The sequence below is a fragment of the Cnephaeus nilssonii genome, assembly GCF_951640355.1.
Source record: "Cnephaeus nilssonii genome assembly, chromosome: 18".
Classification (NCBI taxonomy): domain Eukaryota; kingdom Metazoa; phylum Chordata; class Mammalia; order Chiroptera; family Vespertilionidae; genus Cnephaeus; species Cnephaeus nilssonii.
Window position 1 is genome coordinate 30,184,917 of NC_137089.1, and position 24,364 is coordinate 30,209,280.

Below are 24,364 nucleotides of genomic sequence, written 5' to 3' on the forward strand. Positions count from 1 at the left end.
AGGGACGCAGGAGGTTGGCCAGCTGGGGAGGAACCATGGGAGGGCTCCAGGGCATGGTCCGTCTGTCTCGCTCAGTCCCGATCGGCCGGACCCCAGCAGCAAGCTAACCTACCTGTTGGAGTGTCTGCCCCCTGATGGTCAGTGCATGTCATAGTGAGCAGTTGAGTGGCCTTAGCATATCATTAGCATATTTCACTTTGATTGGTTGAATGAACAACCAGACACTTAGCATATTAGACTTTTATTATATAGTATTATATTTACTAAATTCATTGGGATGGTTGTGATGTCCTTCTTTACCAAACTAAAAAATGATAGAAAAAACTGTATACATAATTTGAATGACCAGAAAAATTGTCAGTGTGTAAACCACATCCTGGGCATAAAGTTGGCACTTTTAAAGGTCTTAGTAATCCTTGGCATGCTGGAATGATTTGAGCATTAGGAGGAGTTCCAGATAGTCTATCCTCATAACACATTTTTTATTACCACATTTGAAGCTTCAGCTTTGGTGATCTTTCTCAGTTTCATTCTGATCTTCATTGGCTTTCTCTCTCCCTCTGAAATTGGCCATGCAAGTATCCACACCACTGTATTTAGCAAGGGCAAGCAGCATGTTTGGAGAGAATATTCTAGGGAAAAGCAGAGGAAAAAAATCATAATCCTGTTAGAGGTGTCAAAGAGACTGCTTTGCAATGATTACTTTTGAATTGCACAAAGTATGTGGTCCTGATTCATGCTGTGCACGTGTCACTAAACCAACAGGATGAACAAAGGATGCTGTGTCACCTATCTGAGCACCATCCGACATCCTGGGAGCGTGGAAAATCTCAATGCTCAGGCCACATTTGATCCATATATTACACTCTTTGAAAGACTATGGAAAGACTTTGTGGAAAGACTATGTACATCCTTATTTATTAGGCTGAAAAATAGTATCAGAAATGAGAATGAAAAGCAGGCAGATTAAAGCAGAATTTCTTGTGATAGGGTGCAGGCATCAGTTTTATTTATTTATTAAAAAAAAATATATATATATATATATATAATTGATTTCAGAAAAGGGAGAGGGAGGGAGGGATAGAGACATCAATGAGGAGAGAGAATCATTGATTGGCTGCCTCCTGGCTCTCTCACTGGGGACTGAGCCAGTAACCTGGGCATGTGCCCTGACCGAGAATCAAACCATGACCTCCTGGTCCATAGGAAATGCTCAACCACTGAGGCACACCAGTTGGGCGCAGGCATCAGTTTTAAATATTCCCCAGAGGATGCCAATGTACGCCTGTGGTTGAGAACCATTGATTGCTTTAGTTCCTCGGAGATAGAGGAGCTGTACCTTCAGCTTAGTTCTGCTTACATCAGCTCTGTTCTGCTCACCTCAACTCAACTCAGCAAATACTTATTATGTGCACAGTCTGTGCTAAGTACTGTACGAAGCCCGTAGCATGGAGCTGGCAATAATTCAGAAAATGTGTCCTGTTCTCAGGGAGCATGCAATCTAGCAAGGAGGATAGATGTTATATAAGCAAGTACAGGTGTGATGAGTGCTACAAAAGGCAGAGACAGGTATGATGGGATGGAACAGCAGGGACTTTGACATAGCTGTTTAGTCGGGGCAGCTCTTTTTTTTTAAATTTATTTTTTTTCCTTACTCAAGGATATTTTTCCATTGATTTTTAGGGAGAGCAGAAGAGTTAGGGAAAGACAGAGCTAAACATCTATGTGAAACACATTAATTGGTTGCCTCCTGCATGGTCCGGGGAGGAGCCTGAAACCAAGGTGTGTGCCCTTGATGGGAATCGAACCTGGGACCCTTTGGTTCACAGGCTGATGTTCTATCCATTGGCTGCCTCCTGGCTCTCTCACTGGGGACTGAGCCAGTAACCTGGGCATGTGCCCTGACTGAGAATCAAACCATGACCTCCTGGTCCATAGGAAAATGCTCAACCACTGAGGCACACCAGTCGGGCGCAGGCATCAGTTTTAAATGTTCCCCAGGGGATGCCAATGTACGCCTGTGGTTGAGAACCATTGATTGCTTGGTTCTCAACCACAGGTGTACATTGAGCCAAACCGGCTAGGAGGGGGAAGCTCTGAAGTAAGGATGAATAGGAGGTGCCCCATTAGAACTTCCTGTGTGCATACATGTTCAGTGAGTACATGAATAAACCAAATATGTCACAAAACTGTGTTGAATAAGGTATACATAGTAATAAAAGGGCTAGATTTATTGATAACATAACTCTATACAAGTGAATCACTGGTTGTGTTTTCTACTCCGTTAGTAATTTGCAGCAGGGGAGGAGTATATCCTGATGGTCAGAGCCCAAGATCTGTAACTGATTTGAAATTTTCGTTTGTAACTTTGTTCCAGCAGGTAGCTGCTCACCTCTGCACAAACTACTTATTCTCCTCAAGACTCCGATTCCCTACATGTGATGAAATGCATGCCAAGCTGCCACACAATCTGGCACATGTGGGCACCTGATGAATGTTAGATGTCACTCTTTTTTCTCTGTAGAGAAGACAGTGGACCTGGGCCAAATTCATCCACAAATAACTCTGGAACTCACAGCATTACCTTGCATGAAGTTGCAGGGTGCTCTTTTGCTAAAGGAAAGAATAAACTTGCCAGACATCCTTGATATTTTCCTGGCAATGCACTCAGGTTTCTTTGTCCTTTGTTTTGAAAATAGAATTCTACACTAGTTGAACCATAAGAATTAACCAATGATGATGATGATGATGATGATGATAACAACAACAATAATAACTTGGGTGCTATTTGTTTCTCTTGAAGTAAATAATTTGTACTTGGTGAGGCCTGATAGTTGCCAACTTTTCTCAGGGTCTGGAAAAACCAAGACACAGCTGGTGAAAGTCTAATAAATTGTCCTTGCACTATGAAAGTTCTTACTCTGACCATTTAAAAAATATGAAATTGATCACCAATGGACACAGACACCAGGGGGGTAAGGGCATGAGTGGGGTAGAGTGTGGGGGGCAAAGGAGGGGCTAAGGACACATATGTAATACCTTAATCAATAAAGAAAATTAAAAAACTAAAAACATATGAAATTGCTTTCTGGCAAAATAAATTTGTTTACAAATAAACCAAAATTATAGATAGGTCATTATCAACTTACTGTTTAAAGATCAATGCAAGATACACAATTTTGGGCATTAATAAGTAAACTTGTTCTTCTAAAATAGCATTTACAATTTTTTTGGCTGCATACTCCTGTTCCAGTATAGGCAACAGTAATGGGCACCTGGGATAAAAAAATAAAAGTTATATAATCAAAGTGCTATTTCTTGTTGTAATCAAGAAATTTAACTTTATTTAAATGATTATTTAACTCCTAATCATTAAATTTCAGATATGGAGTTAAAACAATAGCTATAAATATTCAAACAAAATATAAATATTAGGAACTGCCTTGTCTTTTCTCTCATGACCAATACCAGGACCTAATACATTTAATTTCCTAGAATGAAATCACTGCCTTTATTGATTTCTGCTATATGATAGTCTCGATTTATAAAAGGAATTATTTTTAGATTATTATATTTTTGGTATTTTTCTTCCCTCTTCTTTGCTCCAAATATCAAGTAATTGTCTATTATTAAGAAGCAAAATTAGAAAATATTATTGTATCAAAAATATCTTGAGTATGTCTCATATGTCTATATTTTAGGCAGAACATTTATATAACATTAAGCAAAATTAGATGTTGATGGAATCAATTGGAGTTGAAATGGGATGAGCATATGAATAAAGCTCCCAAAAGGCATTACTTTGACAATTTCCACTTTCATATTATGTTTCTCTATTTCCTGAACCACACTTCCTCAAGAAATTCTATTTATCTCAGCTGATTCTTGAAATCTGATCAATTTCTCATAATTGAATGTTGGTAATTAGTCTTTATATTTTACTAGAGGCCCAGTGTATAAAATTCATGCACTTGGGTGGAGGGAGGTCCCTCAGCCCAGCCTGTGCCCTCTTGCAATTTGGGAGCTCTAGGGGGATGTCCGGCTGATGGCTTAGGCCCGCTCCCCATAGGGATGAAAGAAATAATGATGTATATATTACATCTCTTCCAGCTTTATTGAGATACTAGAGGCCTGGTGCATGAAATTCGTGCATGGGGGTGTGTGTCCCTCAGCCCAGCCTGCACCCTCTCCAATCTGGGACATCCCTCTCACAATCCAGGACTGTTGGCTCCCAACTTCTCGCCTGCCTGCCTTCCTGATTGCCTCTAACTGCTTCTGCCTGCCAGCCTGATCACCCCCTAACCATTCCCCTGCCAGCCTGATTGATGCCTAACTGCTCCCCTGCCAGCCTGATTGCCCCTAACTGCCCTCCCCTGCAGGCCTGGTCCCCCCAACTGCTCTCCCATGCTGACCTGGTCCCCCCCCCCCCCAACTGCTCTTCCCTGCAGGCCTGCAACATTTAAGCAAAATTAGATGTTGATGGAATCAATTGGAGTTGAAATGAGATGAGCATATGAATAAAGCTCCCAAAAGGCATGAAAATTGGGGGCGATCAGTAATGTCCTTCCCTGCAGGCCCGGTCACCCCCAACTTCCCTCCTCTGCCAGCCTGGTCACCCCTAACTGCCCTCCCCTGCTGGCCTGATCGCCCACAACTGCCCTCCCTTGCAGGCCTGGTCCCTCCCAACTGCCCTTCCCATCTTGTGGCGGTCATCTTGTGTCCACATGGGGGCAGCCATCTTGTGTGTTGGAGTGATGGTCAATTTGCATATTACTCTTTTAATAGATAGGATAATTGGCATATAACATTGTGTACATTTAAGATTTACAAACGTGTTGATTTGATGCACTTATATATTGCAAAATGATCACCACCATAGCTTTTTCTGACACTTAATTATTGTTTCTTTTTCTGTGGTGAGAACATTTAAGATCTACTCTCTTAGCAACATTCAAGTATATAAAAAGAGTATTGTTAGCTATAATCACCATGCTGTACATTAGATCCCCAGAACTTTTAGGATTTCTAAGCCTTCTTTTCCCGAGAATTTGCTTTTAACTTTTATGTACGTAAAAACTCCTAGTTTACAAAAGCCATCCTTTAACATCACTGCCTTCCTTGGCCACCATGCCACCTCCTCTTGACTGGTCACAGTCATTCTGTAGACTTGACAAACCTTACTGTTCAGGAGAGGCTGATGTTAAGTTATCAGAAAATGTTTCTTTCAAATGTAACTGCACAGAAACTTCATTTCTTCAATATGACTTTTCCTCTTGTCCATCCTTTTCATTCAAACTGGCCTCATCCAACACCCTGACTCACCCTCCTCCCTCTCACTTGCACATCCACTCCCTTAATCATCCAATCCTCAGGACAATGAGGTTCAGGTCGGCATCAAGTAATTTTAGGAACAAAGCCTCTGGTCTGTTGACTACAGAGACAGAGTTTCAGTCAAACTAGAGAACATCTGGGCCTTCGTTGTGGTGCAGCTCCAGACCCAGAAAAGTGGAATGACCCACTGACCACACCCTTGCAAAGCCAGCAGAGTGACACCATAGCTGATGTCAGGACCAGATGCAATCATCACCTATTCCCTACCTCAGCATCGACCAGTTAATAGAGATCACAACCCTAGCTCCAACATGATTAATGATTTTCTCCTATGTAGCCCATTCCCCTTGAAGCCATCAGGGAAGCCAGGTCTTTGAGTATAAACTCACCTGTGACTCCAGATTTGGTGCCATTTTCTTAAAAATAAACCTTTACTTTCTTAGTTGCAAATTTCTATTCGTGTTTGGGCTTTGATTCTCGCAGGTGAACTCACCCATTTAGTTCCATAACACAATGCAAAGACCTCATTTTGCTTCCCCACATGCTATCTCAAAGGGTAAGAGATCCTTCTTTTTTATAGCTGCATTGTATTCCATGGTGTAAATGTATCACAGCTTTTTTATCCACTCATCTACGGATGGGTACTTGGGCTGTTTCCAGATCTTAGCTTTTGTAAATTGTGCTGCTATGAACATAGGGGTGCATATATCCTTTCTGATTGGTGTTTCTGATTTCTTGGGATATATTCCTAGAAGTGGGATTACTGGCAGTTCCATTTTTAATTTTTTGAGGAAACGCCATACTGTTATCCATAGTGGCTTCACCAGTCTTCATTCCCACCAGCAGTGTACTAGGGTCCCCTTTTCTCCACATACTCACTAACACTTGTCATTTGAGCACTTGTCATTTGTTGATTTGTTTGTGGTAGCCACTCTGACAGGTGTGTGGTGATACCTCATTATTGTTTTAATTTGCATCTTTCTGATGATTAGTGGCTGAGCATTATTTTTATATGTCTACTAGAGGCCCGGTGCACAAAATTCACGCATGGAGGGAGTCCCCTCAACCCAGCCTGCACCCTCTCCAATCTGGGACCCCTCAAGGGATGTCCAACTGCCGGTTTAGGTCCGATCCCCGGGATCGGACCTAAATCGGCAGTCAGACATCACTCTCACAATCCGGGACTGCTGGCTCCTAACTGCTCACCTGCCTGCCTGCCTGATGGCCCCTAATTGCCCCCCCGTCAGCCTGATCACCCCTAACCGCCTCTGTCTGCCGGCCTGGTCGCCCCCATGCAGCCTACTGTTTGGTTGTTACTGTTACTGTGATGGCATCCCAGACAATTTGCATATTCCTCTATTATTAGTATAGATTGGATATCTGTATGTTCAGTTTGGAGAAATGTCTATTTAACTCATTTGCCCATTTTTAATTGGATTTTTTGTCTTCCTTTTGCTAAATTGTATGAGTTCCTTATATATTTTGAATATTAACCCATTATCAGGTGCATCATTGGCAAATATGCTCTCCCATATAGTGGGATCTCTTTTCATTTCATTGATGGTTTCTTTTGCTGTTCCAAAGCTTTTATATTTTGAAATAAGCCAGTCAGAGAATGATAAGTATCACATAATCTCACTCATATGTGGAATCTAATGAACAAAATAAGCTGATGAATAAAATAGATCCAGCACTGAAGCATGGAACAGACTGAAGAACCTCAGAAGGAAGAGAAGGTGAAGGAGAGAGAGAGATTAACCAAAGAACTTATATTCATTTATGCATAACCCATGGACACAAACAATAGTGTGGTAAAGGCCTAGGGTTGGGGTGGGTAAGGGGTAAAGGGGGTCAATGGGGAAAAAAAGAGGACATCTATAATATTTTCAAGAACAAAGATAAAAAAAAAGGAGCCAAAGCTGACATCCCAGCAGAACTGCCTTGCATGTCTTATGCTTCACACCTTTGGAATATCAAAACAGGGCAAAATTACCTTTGGATTAAGCCTAAAGCAACCTTATGTCCCAAGGAACTGTTTGCAAAGAAAACAAAAAAGCAGATATTATGACTACTGTATTGATAGCTACTGGACTGTAAATTAAAAACATTCTTTAGAGTAAACATCACTATGTTATGTTACCTACACCAATAGATATGCCTTCCTTCTATTGATGTAATGTTCCCCTTCTCTTTCTCATACTTATCCCTTGTTTTGTCTCCTAATCAGAACACTATTTGACCTTCTGCCTGAATTAGTGCTAAAGGAGTAGCTATTCTTTGATCTCAAGTGAATGTTTGTTGCCTCTCACTTCCAAAGGCCCTTTTATTTTTAGGTGAAGTGGTTCCTCTGGGAAGAAAAACCTACATGTAGTGTGCAACTTCAGCTGACTTTACTCTCCAGTTTGCTCACTGGGAGCCAAGCCCCTTGTGATTTTAATGCCCCTAATACAGTGATGGGCAACCTTTTGAGCTTGGTGTGTCAAACTTCGCCAAAAAACTGAGCATAACTCGGGTAGTGTGTCACTTTGAGGAAAAAACTAACTCCAAGACTCTAGTCGCAAATGTTTCATCCTCAGGAGCAGCAAATATTTCATCCTCGGCATGCGGCCGCGTGTCATCAGAAATGGCTACGCGTGTCAGTGCTGACACGCGTGTCATAGGTTCGCCATCACTGCCCTAGTATTTTTGGCAGCTAGAATTAATTAATTAAATTCTTAATTAGGCCTTTGTTCGCATGTTAACAGATCTTCCAGGTAACTCCTTCTGTTTTCACGAATGTAGTTATAAGTTGCTAATGTGGTATCCCTTTGTCAAACAGGAGGATAACTTTAGGGTCTCCAGGAGAATTTATAAGTTTGTTTTGCAGATAGAAAGGATGTCTTCAAGGTAGCCATGACAACTGCCAACACCAGGAGTCTGATGCAGAAAGTTTTATCTGTGACTAAAGAAACTTCTTTTTCAGATCCCTGCAGCTCCACCTCCCTTATTCCCTAGCCACATAAAAACTCTATACTTTTTCTTTTTGGGAGGGATGGATTTAAGGTGAGGATGAGCAACAACAAAAAAGAGTATTAAAGTTGTTCAGATTTTTGCCCAGCTGGTATCGGTCAGTAGTTGACCATCGACCTATGAACCAGGAGGTCACATTTTGATTCCAGGTCAGGGCATGTCCGGGTTGTGGGCTCCATCCCAGGCATGCAGGAGACAGCCGATCAATGATTCTCTCTCATCATTGACATTTCTATCTCTCTCTCCCTCTTCCTTCCTCTCTGAAATCCATAATAAAAAATACTAAAAAAAATAGACATTTTATATAATATATTGTAGCAATTCTGGATAATTTTCTTCCATTGGGGCTATTGTTAAGATTGTTTGCTTGTTTATTTAGTGACTTGGCTAGACTAGTTAAATGAAGTCTATTTCTTCTGCAGTGTGTAGCTTCTGATGTCATTCCTTGGAGAATCCCATCGTGGGCATGCATACAGTTTTCCTGACTGTCAGGCAGTCTTTGTCCCTTTCTCTTAAAATTCTAGCTGGTCTGTCTCTATTCATATCACATCAAGCTCTTAACCTGTACAAATTTGCTCGGGGTTGCACTATTTGCTGAAAAATGCTCTGATCTGTGGTCTTAGCCAGTTGAAGTTAGTCCCAAGGCAGAGCCAGAGAGATCCCAGTCTTTGAAGCTGATTTTGATCCTTGCCTGGTAGTACCCCTGTGTTATGAAGCAGGAGATGGGTGTGATGAGAAACTCACTGTTTACTGGTGGCCCCACATGAATTGACCCTGTTGAGCAGGACCTGAGCGTTGGCAGGAAGTAGTGTAACCACTTGGCTGCTGCCATTACCCCTGTATGGATCTTCCACAACCCAGAGCTGCAGAGGTTGGGTTCTGGCAATATTTACTAACTGGTGAATCTACCTCAAAATAAGTCTTCTAACTTAAGAAAACGGGAGAGAGGGAACTTACCACTTGACTGCTGAAATGACCAGTGTGACTACCTAAGAACAAAGAGCTCTCCTGGAAAGAGAAACCGCTGTCTTCATCAACAGCCTGTCCCCGATCATTCCTACCTAGTGGGAGTTTAGGGAAAAGGAACACATACTGTCTTGCTGAGTCTATATAGTCAATATAGGCCTTCTACAGAAAATGGGACCTTCTGATGTTCACTTGCTTCCAAATTACCCAGAGTAGCTTTTCTACCCCAGGGAGCCGGGGGAATTGGAGACTATAACTTGGTTGCCAAGTCCACTGAAATAATTATTCTGCAAGGCAGAGCTGTGGGTGGATAGGAATAGTTCCTGGCCCAAATGTTAATGGCCTCCCAGTAGATTTTCTTGAATAAATACTTTTCAATTTGTTGCATGTCCGTTGATCAATCTCCAAAGATTTTGAATGACTTAGCTTGTTTTGACCAGTTAAATAGATATGTCTTTATGAAGATTTTCCCCTGTCTATATTCTGTTAACTCTTCACCACCTGTTTTGGCACGTTTATTTAATTTTATAGTTTTACTAGACTCTAAATAGCCTCACTGCTTTCTAGCCAGCCTTTTTACTGGCTATTTCTCTTTCCTACAATTATAGGTGATTCAGGTCATTTGGATCATGTTCATCTCCTTTTTAACAGTTGTAATAGCTATACTTGCCCTGGGTCATGTGTATACGTTTCAATATATCCTATTGATTGGCTTCTTTGTGTAAAAGACTTCATGTTTAAATTGCATCCTTGTTTGGACTGTTCTATGAAATGGAATCTTTATATCAAAATATACCCTCCCCAATACTTTCCCACTTTTACTAATTAGTCTTACAAAATAGTTTATCTTTTGGATTGTTTTTACTTCAGTATACTTGTTAGAAAAGAACTTATCTTCTCAATACTTTAATGTTAATATTTTAATAACTTCCATTACCACATTCACTGTTAAATTATATTATTCTGATTAGCAATTTAGTTTTAAATTTTCACTATGCCATAAATTTTATAACCATATTACTATCTTTAAATTAAATAAATTCACTAACTTAATACATAATGAATATTTTTCTTTTACTAAATTAGGCATTCAAATTATTTCTTGTGTTTTACTGGCCAAACTTCAAAACTTCAAAATGGAAAGATAATTTACATATATTAGAAGATTATTATAAGAGCAAAGAGTACAGTAAGAGTCCACTTACTTGGTTGTAGCACCATCAAACATCCCAGTTTTGATGAAATATGGGCAAACAATGGTGGTTTTAAGTTTACTTCCCTTTATTAGTTTTAATTCAAAGAAGAGAGACTCTGCAAAGCCAAAAGCTGCAAATTTGCTTGAACAATAATCTAAAATAAAGTGAAGAGCTATTAGTAATAAAATTTGCCAAGTTAATTTTTATAATCATTTTAGAAAATTAAAACTCTTATCTTTTCTATGGTTTATCCTTGGGGATAAAACATCACTGTTGTTGTTGTTTTGTGTGTGTGTGTGTGTGTGTGTGACTACTCCTGTATCTCCACACTATATACCTTAAAACAAGATTGAAATTATTTCAGTTTTTCTTAACCCAAGAAGACTAACGAACCAAGAGGAACATTCTTCTCTCTCTCTCTCTTTTTTTCTTCTTTTTAAAGAGAGAATATCTCCCCTTACCACTGCCATTTTAAATAGGAAAATGAAAAGTAATGCTGTTGTTAAAAATAGAGCCAAATGTACCAGAGATTTCCCCTGGGTGCAGGAAGAGTTTTTATACTTTGAGAGAGTCCTAACTTCTGGGTGCTGTGGACTGAGTAATAAGTAAAGTACTCACCTGATAGTCCCTTAATACCAATTACTCCTGCTGCACTTGAAATACAGACCAAGTGACCATGGTTAGCTTTAATCATGGCAGGAAGGAAGGCCTTACAAGTCTGGAAGATATAAATACATGGTGTCAATATTTCATTCATTTATTATTTTATTTGCTCAATAAGTACTTGATAAATTTACAGATTCACTTAATAAGTGTTTATTTCACACTTACGATGTGTATCTGTATGTTTATTTGCTTTTGAGCTAAGGCTGGTACCAGGTTTCTCTGTCCAATTGAGAAAAGTCTTCCTTCACAGAGAAAAAGTGACCAGGTATTTCAAGGGTCTGTTTGTGTTTGTTGTCCTATGTATCAGTGAGGACGTTTTAGGACATTCTAGAAGACAATTTTATCATAGAAACCCATTATTTGTTCTCACTATATAGATATCCACCATTAAAAGGAAGCAAAAGGAATGCATAAGTGTTTAGTGAGCATTTAATGAAACTTGTAAAATGCATTTTTAACCAGGGAACTAAATAGAGAATTACATATCAATCCAGGTTCACACATTATTCATAATTAAGGTAAATGTGTGAACTAATGAGACTTGTTAGATAAACAACTATATCTGTTTTCCCTGATTTTATCACATGTGGAATGTAATGCAAAAAAGCGTCAGATTTGCTTTATTTTTGTTAACCCTCACCTGAGAATATTTTTTCCATTGTGTGTGTCTGATTTTAGAGAGGGTGGAAAGAAGGGAGGGGGGAGAGAGAGAGAGAGAGAAAGAGAGAGAGAGAGAGAGAGAGAGAGAGAGAGAGAGAGAGAGAGAGAAACATTGATATGAGAGAGACACATCGATTGCTTGCCTCCTGCATGTACCCCAACCAGGACAGGGATTGAACCTGCAACTCAAGTATGTGCCCTTGACTGGGAATTAAACCTGAGACCATCTGGTGGGCAGGCTGACGTTCTAACCACTGAGCTACACTGGCCAAGGCACTTTATTTATTTTTTAAAATATATTTTATTGATTTTTTTACAGAGAGGAAGAGAGAGGGTTAGAGAGTTAGAAACATCAACGAGAGAGAAACATTGATCAGCTGCCTCCTGCACACCTCCCACCGGGGATGTGCCCGCAACCAAGGTACATGCCCTTGACCGGAATCGAACCCAGGACCCTTCAGTCTGCAGGCTGACGCTCTATCCACTGAGCCCAACTGGCCAGGGCCAAGGCACTTTATTTTATTTTGTTGCATTTGATGTAAGAATTGGCTTCACTCAGAGAGAACAGCTTGACAAAGACCCTCAGATATGTAAGAGCTTGATATGCTTGGGGTCTTTTCAGAATCCTTGGAGTGTAGAAAGTAAGCAGAAAGTAGAGAAAATGAGAGGTGGGCGATAGATGTGGGAGGATATTGCCACATCATGTAGGGGCCTTCAGGCCATGATAGGTAACTGTAAGTTATTCCAAGTGTATTTGGAATGCTCTGAACATTTTTGAGCAGCAGAATGAGATGATTTGATTAAAGATCTCTTTGTTCCTGTCTGAAGACAGGTTAGAAAGCTCCAGTGATGAGGATGGAGGCCATGCTGAGCTGCTGGCTAGAGATAATAAAGTCTCAGACCAGGACTAGTAGCAGAGAAGGAGAGAAATGAGTGCACTTGATCATGTTTTGAAGGGAGAGCCAAGAATGTTGGTGTTAAGGCAGCGGAGGAATCAAGGGTGGCTTCTATATTAGATAAGGGTGCCCCCTAGCTCCATTTGCCAAGATGATATTTCCTATTCCCAAAGACACTTCAGGTGGGGTGGGAGAGGGAAAGAGATCTGTGATTTCACAAATATTTCTGCGATACCTATTGTAAGTTAAGCACTGTGCTACGTGCTCACTAAACATTGGTTGAAAAAGGTTTGGTGGGGTCCAGTGAGGCTTTCCATGACCAAGAAAGAGGATCAAGGAAATACTTTTTAGGACCTTAGATAGTGAGTATAGAAGCATTGAGTGGAAAGAAAGGGTAGCCTGGGACACCCAAAACAAACCCATTCCAAGGCCCTATCCTCAGAGCCAGAGAGGACTGAGCCCTGCTCTCCCTCCCTTCCCCAGGACTCCTCAGGCCCAGTGCTGGCCACCTGTGCTTCCTACATCCTCCACCCCAGCTGGTATCTGTTCATGTCATCACAGCTTCAAGTATAAGCCCTCTCGGTGGAAACTCCCTTGGTAACGCAAGTCTCTTTCAGCCCCCTATTCGTTTCCCAGCGTTGCGTTGTCCAAGATGGTAGCCTCTAGGCACATGTGGCTATTTAAATATGCAATTAAATAAATTAAGTGACATAAAATTAAGAGTTTAGCTCCTCAGTCCCACCCAACCATATTTCAAGGGCTCAATAGCTGTGGGTGACTGGTGGCTACCATTTCGGGGAGCGCAGTAAAAAGACTTTCCCATTATCTCCGATAGTTCTACTGGACAGTGCTGGTCTAGACAATCTAGGCTTCAAGCAAGACACCCCTGAGTTATCAATTTACTAATGATCCTTCTGTCAAGACTCTTTCCCGTCTCTCTTGCTTCTTCCTTCTGTAAGTTTGGGCCATCACTTAGCAGTTGCAGGACCTTGGGTAAGTCATTTAAACCCTTTGAGCCTCAGTTTTCTTATCTGAAAAATGAGAATGAAAACGGAGTCATGGCTACCATGTGCAGCAAAAGAACTCAGAGCAGCGCCTGGGATACGGTAAGAGCTCATTTCCTTTGTTATGACACCCAGTCACACACACACATAAACCACTCTAAAAATAGCCACCTTCTTTCTGCACAAAGCTCCCCTTTTGCTCGTGCACAAATTAAATCTTTTTTATATAATGGCTTTCACATTCTGTTTGTATTTTGGTGGGAAGATTTCGGAACAGCCTAATAAATCTTGGGACCAAACTAGAGAGGACAGAGGGACGGGCCCTAGCCTGAGAGTTTGGAAAAGCTAAGCTGAGTGTGCGGCAAGGTGAAACCTGGATGGGAGGGCCGTAGTCCATGAATGGGAAATTTACAAATGGTGCATTTACCGATCAATGGCTGAACAGTTGTTTACAGAAACACGTGGCATTTTCATACTTATCCACAAAATAAAGTGAAAAAGAATGAAGGCTTACCCAGAAATGCGATAAGGCGTTTACAAGAAATGATCTTTCCACCATGTGATCCGGAGTGTTGAGAAACGGTTTCCCCGTCACAACCCCAGCATTGTTAATGAGGATGGTCACATCACCGACTTCTTCTTTAACCTGGATGGAAGTGAGGTCAACGTTCATTCATTTAGGGCGTTACGTTCTCATATTTTTTTCTCCAGGTAATTTTTTTCTCATTTTATTCAGGTAATTTCTTTAAAACTAAGTATTTGATCGTGCACATGGAACATTAACAATTTTAAAGTAACTTCATGATCAGTTATAGTAACAAAACCACTGTGATTTATCAATTTTGCTTAAAGAATCTTGATTTATTTTATTTATTTATTTATTTATTTATTTATTTATTTATTTATTTATTTATTTTTGTGTGTGTGTAGAGATGACCTTACCTCACCTTTTCTCTGCCTCCTATTTCTGTTATGCTACTAACTCTTCCCTCCCGGCTGCTAATGCTGAGTATTGTCTGAGTGGTGTCTGATTCTGTCTTCCTGCACGCTTCCAAACGTCTTCCTTCGGGTGGCAGTTGGGTTTCCCCTCAGCATGGTGTGTCTGATAGTTACTGCTGTACGTGTCTTCTTCCTCACTCTTCTGGGAGGCGGGTGGCAGGCACATATCCCATCCCCCTAGAGTCTGGCCAGTGTTTGGCCCGCTGCCCAGAGACCTCAGTGAGCTGTGCACTTCTGTCCAAGAGGCCACCCCAGATCTAACTGCTGTCTGTGGCTGATGTTTCCCTGAGGCCCACAGCTGTGCTCTAGCATTTTCCTTCACACCCCGCCCCCCCCCCCCCCAATTCTGTGTTGCTCACCTCGCCTGCTTGCATAATCCACACTTTACCACCCTTCCCACAATCCACACTTTACCACCCTTCCTACTTACTCAGAGGCCAGCGTGCTCCAGAAATACAGCAGGGGCTGTTTCTCTCTCTTTCACAGTTTTGTCTCAAATTATGTCTTTGTAGGTGGCATCGATAAAGCTGGCCGAGGGGCAAAGCATGATGCATGTTTAAAGAACCATTTGAAGACTCTCTTTTTGCCCCTAACTGGATCTTTCGTGCCGACACAGCCACTTGTTTCTTTGTTTTTGAACAAGAAGCACTGCCTGCCTTGGCTTGATTTTCTAATTCCTGGTCCATGCACTGCTTCGTGTTGAGCCTTCCAGATAGTATCATTGGGAGTGGGGAAGACAAGGGGCCACATGCTGACCTGACTAGTTCAGGGAAGGTCTGCATGGCGGCCTTGCAAACTTCAGAGACCTAAAGTAACCACAACGGATGGTCTGAAATGAAAACTTTTTAACTAAAAGCAGTTTATAGTGGGTAGTCATGTATCTTCCCTGACACAGATCAGCTTTGATCCTTACTGAGCCTATTGTCTTTTTGCATGTAAGATAACATCCCTGTGGAAGGTCAGGGTAACTTGTAACTTCCCTTTCTCCAGACCTCTCAAGGCACAACCAGTGTGCCAGGGAGAAGACCCCCAATTCCCTCATTGTTATTGTTACCTTGTTAATGGTTGACTGTTAACTACCCTGTACCCACCTGTGTAAAAGAAGTATATGTCTATCATTTTACTTTTTTTTTAAAAAATATGTTTTTATTGATTTCAGAGAGGAAGGGAGAGGGAGAGAGAGATAGAAACATCAATGATGAGAAAGAACTATTGATCAACTGCCTTCCGCATGCCCCCTACTGGGTACTGGGGATCCAGCACAACCCAGGCATGTGCCCTTGACTGGAATCAAACCCAGGACCCTTCAGTCCGCAGGCTGACACTCTATCCACAGAGCCAAACCAGGTGGGGCTCATTTTACTTTTTATCCAATCCCAGAGGTTTCCCCGATTTGCTTTCTCCCACCTCCCTAATCTATCACCAGTGGATTTTGTGTAACCCACTTATGTTTCCTCCTTTGATTATAATGTATAAAACAAGGTAAAAAAAAAACAACTGCCGTTCTCCAGAGCTTTATCCCAATATGTTGAGATTCTGCTTCCTGGCAATTGTCCACAGTTTGACTCAAATAAACTCACAAAAATTCTTTACAGGTTTGAATGTTTTCTTATGTTAACAGGAGATAGTAGGTAAATGTTGCTCTGGATGTCGTTAAGTCGAACAAGTTTTGAAAGACTTCAAAATATTGCTTCTTTTACTTAATATTTTAGTTAATATTGCCTAACTGATGTTGGCCTGAGGGATTAGACTTCTGTACGTTGGGAAGAAGTAGCAAGACGGAGGAAGACATGCAGGAGAGCCTAACTTTTAGAGAAGAACATTCCATTGACTTGATGAGAGGATCAATGTGAGCAAGTGCTCTATTTTAGACCAATTATGGGGGAGGAACATGGGCCTGAGAAGATGGAATCTTTGATGTAAGATATTCTTGGATATTTAAGAAGAACCTAATGGTTACTGTCATCCTGTTCAAGACCAAGAGAGGGCAGGTAACTTGGTAAAAATTGCATAACCAATGAGCAGCAGAACCAGGACTAGTCGTAGTTTCTGCTGAAAAGCAATTGGCCAACAACTCAGAAGGCTCATCAAATTCCCACTTGCATGGATTTATTCTATGTTCCTTTGTGGAGGCTACAAAGTCAGACTCCTGACATGCAAGAGGCATGTAGAGATGTTGGGGGAAGTCCATGACAACTTTTTCTCCTCCTCTCTTTGTAAAAGCACATGTTAGAAGCAACATTTTTCTAGGCCATAGAAGGTAAGAAGGACACCAATTATCTTACCTGATCAGCAACTCTGTAGACCTCTTGCCTGTTGCTACAGTCACACTTATAGGCAAATACTTTCTCACCACCCTTTTCTTTGGCCAGTCTACATGTTTCCATGTTGCCTTCTTCATTTATGTCCCATAGAACTAAAATGGCTCCAAGGCTGGCAAATTTTATGGCCATTAGCCTCCCAATTCCACTTCCAGCTCCTGTTATAAGTACAATCTCTCCAGCAACATCCTTTTTCGACTTGGGAATTATTTTGTAAACTAAAGATTCTAGAAAATAATATAAAAATTTTCCCAAAACTATGAAGGTGTCCAAAATTACATCCATGTCGATTCACTGAAGAAAGAAATGTCCTAGTAAGAAAAAAGGTAACTGATCAATTTGTCACATTATCATAACAATTGCTATATACATGAAGTATTTAGTATAAGGGGATTTGCCCTTAAGACATTAATTATCCAAAATATGTATTTTAGCAACAATGGCTAAAATCATTGAATTTTTAAAGTATATAAATAATGAGTATAAAATATTTTATGTTTACAAGAATCTTTCCAATTTAAAGGGCACCTTCTTTTTTTTAAAATTTATTTTTATTGATTTCAGAGAGGAAGGGAGAGGGAGAGAGAGAGATAGAAACAACAATGATGAAAGAGAATCATTGATCAGCTGCCTCCTGCATGCCCCCTACTGGGAATCGAGCCTGAAACCTGGGCATGTGCCCTGAGCAAGAATTGAACTGTTCAGGGGTCAACACTCAACTACTGAGCAACACTGGCCAAGCCTTTTCTTAAATGTAAAAACCATTCTTATCTGACAGGTCTCCCTGATTGTAACCCAGGCCTTTACCATTAGAATAGGCTTTTCTTGGAGCTAATGTGTACTTTTCCCAGACCTACCTTTAACAAAAAATAATACAGCATTTTTTTACTTATGGTGACACATCCTTGATTTTTGGTAATCACAGTCTGTTACACTTGAACTTTCCTACATAATCATTTTATTTAGAAATTAGATGCAAATATCTACAGAACCCACATTAAAACAGATTATAACTGCTTGAGGAAATAATAGTAATACAGTAATACATATGTAATCTTGCTACAAATCAGGCAAGTTCTAAGTGCTTTTTGTGCATTTAATTCTTGCAAGGGTTGCCCTGTTTTATAGTTATGAACAGAGTTACTAAGAGGCTAAGCAAACTAGTCCATGGTCACAAGGTTCATAACAGTGAGGATGGAATTTGAACCCACCCAGTGATTTCACTCTCCAAGCTCTCAAATGCTATGAGATGTAGCAGAAAGAAAGAAAAAGGCAAATGCTGAGTCTGGTAAAAAGAATGATTTTTGCATCACATTTATTTCATATTAGAGGCCTGGTACATGAAAATTCATGCACTGGAGGGGAGGGTCCCTCAGCCCAGCCTGCCCCCTCTCACAGTCCAGGAGCCCTCAGGACGGGAGGTGACTCGGGGATCAGGGGAAGGCGACACCCCCATCACACCTCTGCTGCTGCCACTGCCGGCAGCACAAGCCTCAGCTGGCCCTGGTTACCTGAGCCTTGGGCGGCCCTGGGTGGCTGGGCAGCTGACATCTGAGGCTTGCCTATGCCTCAGGCCAGCCCTGGGCAGCTGGGCAGCTGACATCTGAGGCTTGCCTATGCCTCAGGCCAGCCCTGGGCAGCTGCGGGGCTGAGGGGACTGGGGGACTCTGAAGGCAAGTGCCCCAGCAGGGCTGAGGGGATTGGGCTCTGCCATCTTGTGGCTGTGGGCACTGCCATCTTTGAGGGCATGGCAGTCAATTAGCACATTCCCTCATTATTGGCTGTGGGTGCCGCCATCTTTTCGACGGTATGAGGCTCAATTAGCATATTCCCTCTTTATTAGATAGGATTAGTCAGGAGTTAATTTTGAAATGCCTTGAAGACCCAAGTGAGGATGCCAAAGAACCCAGGCTACCTTCATCTTGCTGTGATCCCTGACCCGCCAGAAATTCCAACCGAGATAAGATAGAAAAAGAGTATTATTGCCAGAACACCATTATAGATATTTAACTGGATTTCGGGAGGGAAGAAAAATCCCAGGGAAGCGTGCCTTCAGGACAGAGCAAGGAAAGGGGGCATTTCAGCTCTCTTTCATTAATTTATTTGGATTTATTAAGAACATTAACCATATCCTTAATGGTATTTTCCTTGGAAGCTTTTACGGGCTTTCACTTGCCTTAAGAGTTTCACTGAGTTAATGTGCATTTATAATCAGGAAAGACATCAAGCTAGAGAAATTCACTCTTCTCCAAGCTTACATACACTTTCTGGCTCAAGCACCATCCTGGCAACATGTAGTGTATTGCGATTATGAAAACAAATAATGTCTTATCATCTATTAAAAATAAATACACACACACAAAAAAAGAAAACGGGGGGGAAAGAACAGGTTTGGGTCTTTCTGAATGTTAAGTGTGACATGCAAAACGAGGTGGGAATGTTGACTTTCAAATTACTGAAGCTCCCCCTATAAGTTTGAGGGGAAGAAGAGGAACCATGTTCCTTATCTTTGTTACTCCAAAGCCTGCCATCCTGCCTCATACATGTTAAGGACCTAGTACATGTCTTTGAGAAGGATAGCTATTTGGTTTCCCAAGTCAAAATCCTTGAGGATGGCGATTCCATATCTGCACAATGACTAAAAAAGGGCTTTGTACCTAGTGGAAGTGTGCTAATGCCTAGACGAATGACATCTATGGATGGCAACATTTGTATTTGGCTTTATCTGTAAAAATTATTTATGCAGTGTTGAGACTGTCTCAAATAAAGGTCATTTTTTTCCTCTTCAAAAATAAACAAACAAACAAACAAACAAACAAATCCTATATAATAAAAGGCTAATATGCAAATAGAACGAATGGCAGAACGACCAGTCACTATGATGCATACTGACCACCTGGGGGCAGACGCTCAACACAAGAGCTGCCCCCTGGTGGCCAGTGCGCTTCCACAGGGGGAGTGCAGCTCAGCCAGAAGCCGGGCTCACGGCTGGCGAGTGCAGTGGCCGTGGCAGGAGCCTCTCTGCAGGCCTAAGCTGTCCCAGCTCCTCAGCCCGACCTGCCCCCTCCACCCCCAAATGCATGAATTTTGTGCACTGGGCCTCTAGTAAATAAATAAATAAATAAATAAATAAATAAATAAATAAATACTAGTGTGATGCAGAAGGCACTTCGGGTTGCAGGATTTTTTATGTGGAGAACAAGAGAAGATTGTGACTTCATACTCTTTTTTTGTAGGAGAAAGTTTATTCTCAATGTAGATGATTTATCTTGAAAGAAATTCAAGTAGCTTTCTATAAAAATTATTAAATTTTAGCAATATATTGTTACTTTCTGGGACTATTCCTAGGGCAAGAGTTTTGACATGTCTCTAACCAGTCACTGTTTAAATGTTTTCTGTACTAAGAGACTTCATTCTCAGGTTGCTGAAAGCATCCAATTTTGGAACAAAGGAGAAAAGTCTATGGAAACCCTGGATATAGAAAGTGCTGGCCACAAATGCCGATTGCTCCCAGTTGCATCCTTGGGCAGTCATGGCAACCAGGCAGTTAGAAAAAATCATTAAGCATCATGATGAGCAAGCATTTACTAAGTACTCAGCTGTAGTAAGGGCTGTCCATGCCTTGTTTTATTTAATCCTCATAATAGCCCAGCGGGGTAAGTATGAGATTCAGGTAGGTCCATAACTAGTCACGGAGTGCACAGTGCTCACGTAGAAGTGGGATTCGAGCCCCTGCTTATGATTCCAGAACTCCTGGCTCCTTTGACCATTGCACTTTAAGGACCCTAAATAAACTGGGCTTTAAATCGCAAGGACCTCCTTTCATTTTTCAAGCATGCCTGGAGCACTTCAGGTTAAAGGATGACTGCGAGAATGTTGTAAAAATATCTGACTCTCAGGAATGTTAAAAATATCAAAACATCCTGGCTCTTGTGGCTCACTGGTTGAGAACTGACCTATGAACCAGGAGGCACAGTTTGATTCCCAGTCGGGGAACCTGCCCAGGTTTTGGGCTCAGTTCCCAGTGGGGGGCGTGCAGGAGGCAGCCCATCAATGATTCTCTCTCATCATTGATGTTTCTAGTTCTCTCTCCCTCTCCTTTCCTCTCTGAAATCAATAAAAATCTTTCTTAAAAAATATCAAAACAGCACATATAATAAAGCATTTTGTAAACTGTGAAATGCCATGCAAACATTGATTTCTGTGATTGGCACAGGAGACTCTGATAATGATACTGCATTTGCAGCCAGCCAGTCATCTATAAAAACGATCATCTCGGAGGCCTAGAAGGCTTTTTTTCTGGAGCTTGCCTCCACTGTGAAATTGCTGAGGAGTATTTGGGAGAGGGATTTGCATAGAAGTTTATCTGAGTCCCATTCTTCTCGTGAGCTAGGTCCCTGTCCCAAGGCCAAATCCATGTGTTCACCTGGGCCCAGTGGGGCTCACAAGCATGTCTCCCTGCCCCCTCCCCCATATTAGATACCATACCTAATAAAATTAACATTAGTTCTATAATATCATCTAATATTAATCCATATCCAAAAGGCCTCCTGCCCCTTCTTGCCTTTCACCCTTGTCTTTTCACCACCTCTTCCCCTCACACTGCGAAAAGTTGGTGAAATGGACAAAAACAATGAGAAAAGAATAACAAAGAGACCCTGGAGATGATAATAAAACGACCTCTCGCCCCTATTTGGGAACTGCTCTAAATTGTGCCCAGAGAAACGGACTGTTAGGAGCAAATGCATAATCATTTCTCCTGAGTAGTAAGAGGACCTTAACCTTACCTTCAGAAATGTTACACTTGGAGGCGCGAGAGTCCTCATAGAGGATGAAGCCAACAGAGATTAAGCCAGCTGCTGGAAACTGTCTCTTAAACGATTTCACTCTGATGTGTCCTCCCACCTATTGTTATCTCTCTGGGTGTCACCTGGGAGAAGTTACCCATGTTTTCACCCATAGCCTCCCCCACTTTCAACATCTGCACCAGATGGTACATTTGGTAAACCTACTGTCAAAGTAAGGAACATCCAAACCTATAAGAATTTTTATGAGTTTAATTGAGCCAAACTGACGACAATTGCTGGGAAGCAAAATCTCAGTGGACTGAGAAAATGCTCCAGAGAATGGCAGTTTTGCACTTTATTTTATACATTACAATCAAAGGAGGAAGCATAAAGGGGTTACATGAAATCCATTGGCGATAGAATAGGGAGGCGGGAGAAAGCAAAACGAGGAAATCTCTGGGACTAGATAAAAAGTAAAACGGATAGATACTTCTTTTACATTTGTGGGTATAGGATAGTTAACAATCAGCAATTAACATGTTCATAACAATGACGGGGTTTGTGGTCTCTGCTCTGGCGCAGGGCTGTGCTTTGAAGGGTCTAGAAAAAAGGACATTACTTTGATATTCCAAAGGTATGTTATCTGGTTATGTTATTGTAGTTGCAAAAACAAAGAAAGAAAGAAACAAACAAAATCCCCACAAACCATAGACAGACTCAGTTAAGGTAAAGATTGATCTTTGTTAGGGAAAAAATACCATCCTAGGACATCACTACCTGCCTTGAACTGCTTTTAGTTAAAGTTTTAATTTCAGACCAGCCTATGTGTTACTTTAGGTCTCTGAGTTTGTGAGGCCGCCAGGTAGGCAGGTCTCCCCTGAGCTTGTCAGGTTTGGTATGTGGCCCCTTTTTCATCCACGCTACATTGACTCATCATTATCACCTTAAGTCCTTAGTTTACATGACTTTAGCTCTCAAGTTTCTCTTTCACTGAAGGCTGATAATTAACCTCACCAATTCAAAGTAGTTACCTAGCCCAGTTCACATGGCTCAGTGTTTGAGCATCGACCTATGAACTAGGAGGTCACGGTTCCATTACCGATCAGGGCACATTCCTGGTTTGCGGGCTCAATTCCAGTGTGGGAGTGCAGGAGGCAGCTGATCAATGATTCTCTCTCAATATTGATGTTTCTATCTCTTCTTCTCTGAAATTACACACACACACACACACACACACACACACACACACACACACACGTTCCCTATTTCTTCTAGGTTAAAGCCTGGTCTTTTTGGATTGACAAGAAAAAGTTCTGAAGTATCATAAATTAAATTACAGCAGGTGAGGGTAGAAGGAACAGAGGCTAATCAGTTGACAATCAAGGGCATAAGAGTGCTTAGGTTCCTGAGTGTATGTTGAAACTTTGAATTAATTTCCAGGTGGTTATTTCATAGATTATCTAGATTATCTAGACAGAATAGCTGAGTAGCCAACTGCCAGGTGCCACAGACCACAGGTGCCTCCACCTCCTGCTTACCCATGAACTTTCTGGACTGTTGGCCACACCAATCCTAAAGAACAAACACTTCCTCTTTATGGACTCTGCACCTATCCAAGAATTAGCCCCACTTGACCTTCTCCCATCCCCTTAGATATGGCCAATGTAAATTCTTCCAAAACAACTTACATTTTTCTTCCCCAGACTGTTTACATCAAAGAGCCCCTTCAGCCCAGCCATTGTGGCTCAATGGTTGAGCATCGACTTATGAACCAGGAAGTCATGGTTCAATTCCCGGTCAGGGCATGTGCAGGTTGCATGCTCCATCTCCAGTGTGGGGTATGCAAGATAAGGCCAATCAGTGGTTCTCATCACTGATGTTTGTATTTCTCTCTCCCTCTCCCTTCCTCTCTGAAATCAATAAAACACACACACACACACACACACACACACACACACACACACACACACACACAAAGAGCCCCATCAGCCCCCAGGTGGACACTGCTGGTGGTTCACTGCATGCCCCAGGACCTGGTCCTTTTTCTAGGTAGCATATGGCTCAATAAACCCATTCTTTTAGAAAAGCTCTTGGTTTTTGATTAACAAGATAGTCACTTCACATACTGCACCTTGCCCCACATCTTCAGGCAGTACCAGGTTATTGAAGGGGCCTGGGTCCTCTCCTGGGTGAGTTTCTCCAGCTGTTGCTGCGGATACAACTCCCCTTATTATTCTTGTGTGCTGTCACTCATCCTGTCTCCTGCTGGTTTCTCTGCTAGGTTCCAGCCCCCGCCTCAGGGGCCAGGTGACACTTGTCACTCTGCCTCCTGTTGCCCATCAGTGGTTTCCTCACTCTCCTCTCTGAGTAGCTGTAGGCCTTTTCCTCAAAAAGTAGCTATCATGTCCTGCCCTGTAGTGGACCCATCGTCCTTGCATTATCCCAGGCTTCTTCTTTTTCATGCAAAGTCCTCCAGGCTCAATTTTGGGAAGCCCAAAAAAGTGTTATCCCCCAAATTAATGTCTCAAT

The 24,364-nt window shown here is 41.7% G+C and overlaps 1 protein-coding gene across 1 annotated transcript in view; it reads right to left on the bottom strand.

Annotated features, from left to right (window-relative positions):
• Positions 1-502: 502 nt before the first annotated feature.
• The window catches only part of LOC307114113 (short-chain dehydrogenase/reductase family 16C member 6-like), a gene marked incomplete at its 3' end in the record, with an annotated part of 35,680 nt that continues 11,818 nt past the window's right edge, over positions 503-24,364 (bottom strand). The window contains exons 2-7 of the mRNA XM_079796310.1: positions 17,013-17,359; positions 14,243-14,374; positions 11,121-11,220; positions 10,512-10,656; positions 3,150-3,275; positions 503-632 (exon numbers count right to left, since the gene is read on the bottom strand). Coding sequence (XP_079652436.1) covers positions 503-632; positions 3,150-3,275; positions 10,512-10,656; positions 11,121-11,220; positions 14,243-14,374; positions 17,013-17,333 — 954 coding nt within the window. The 5' untranslated portion in view covers positions 17,334-17,359. The remainder of the gene's footprint in view (positions 633-3,149; positions 3,276-10,511; positions 10,657-11,120; positions 11,221-14,242; positions 14,375-17,012; positions 17,360-24,364) is intronic.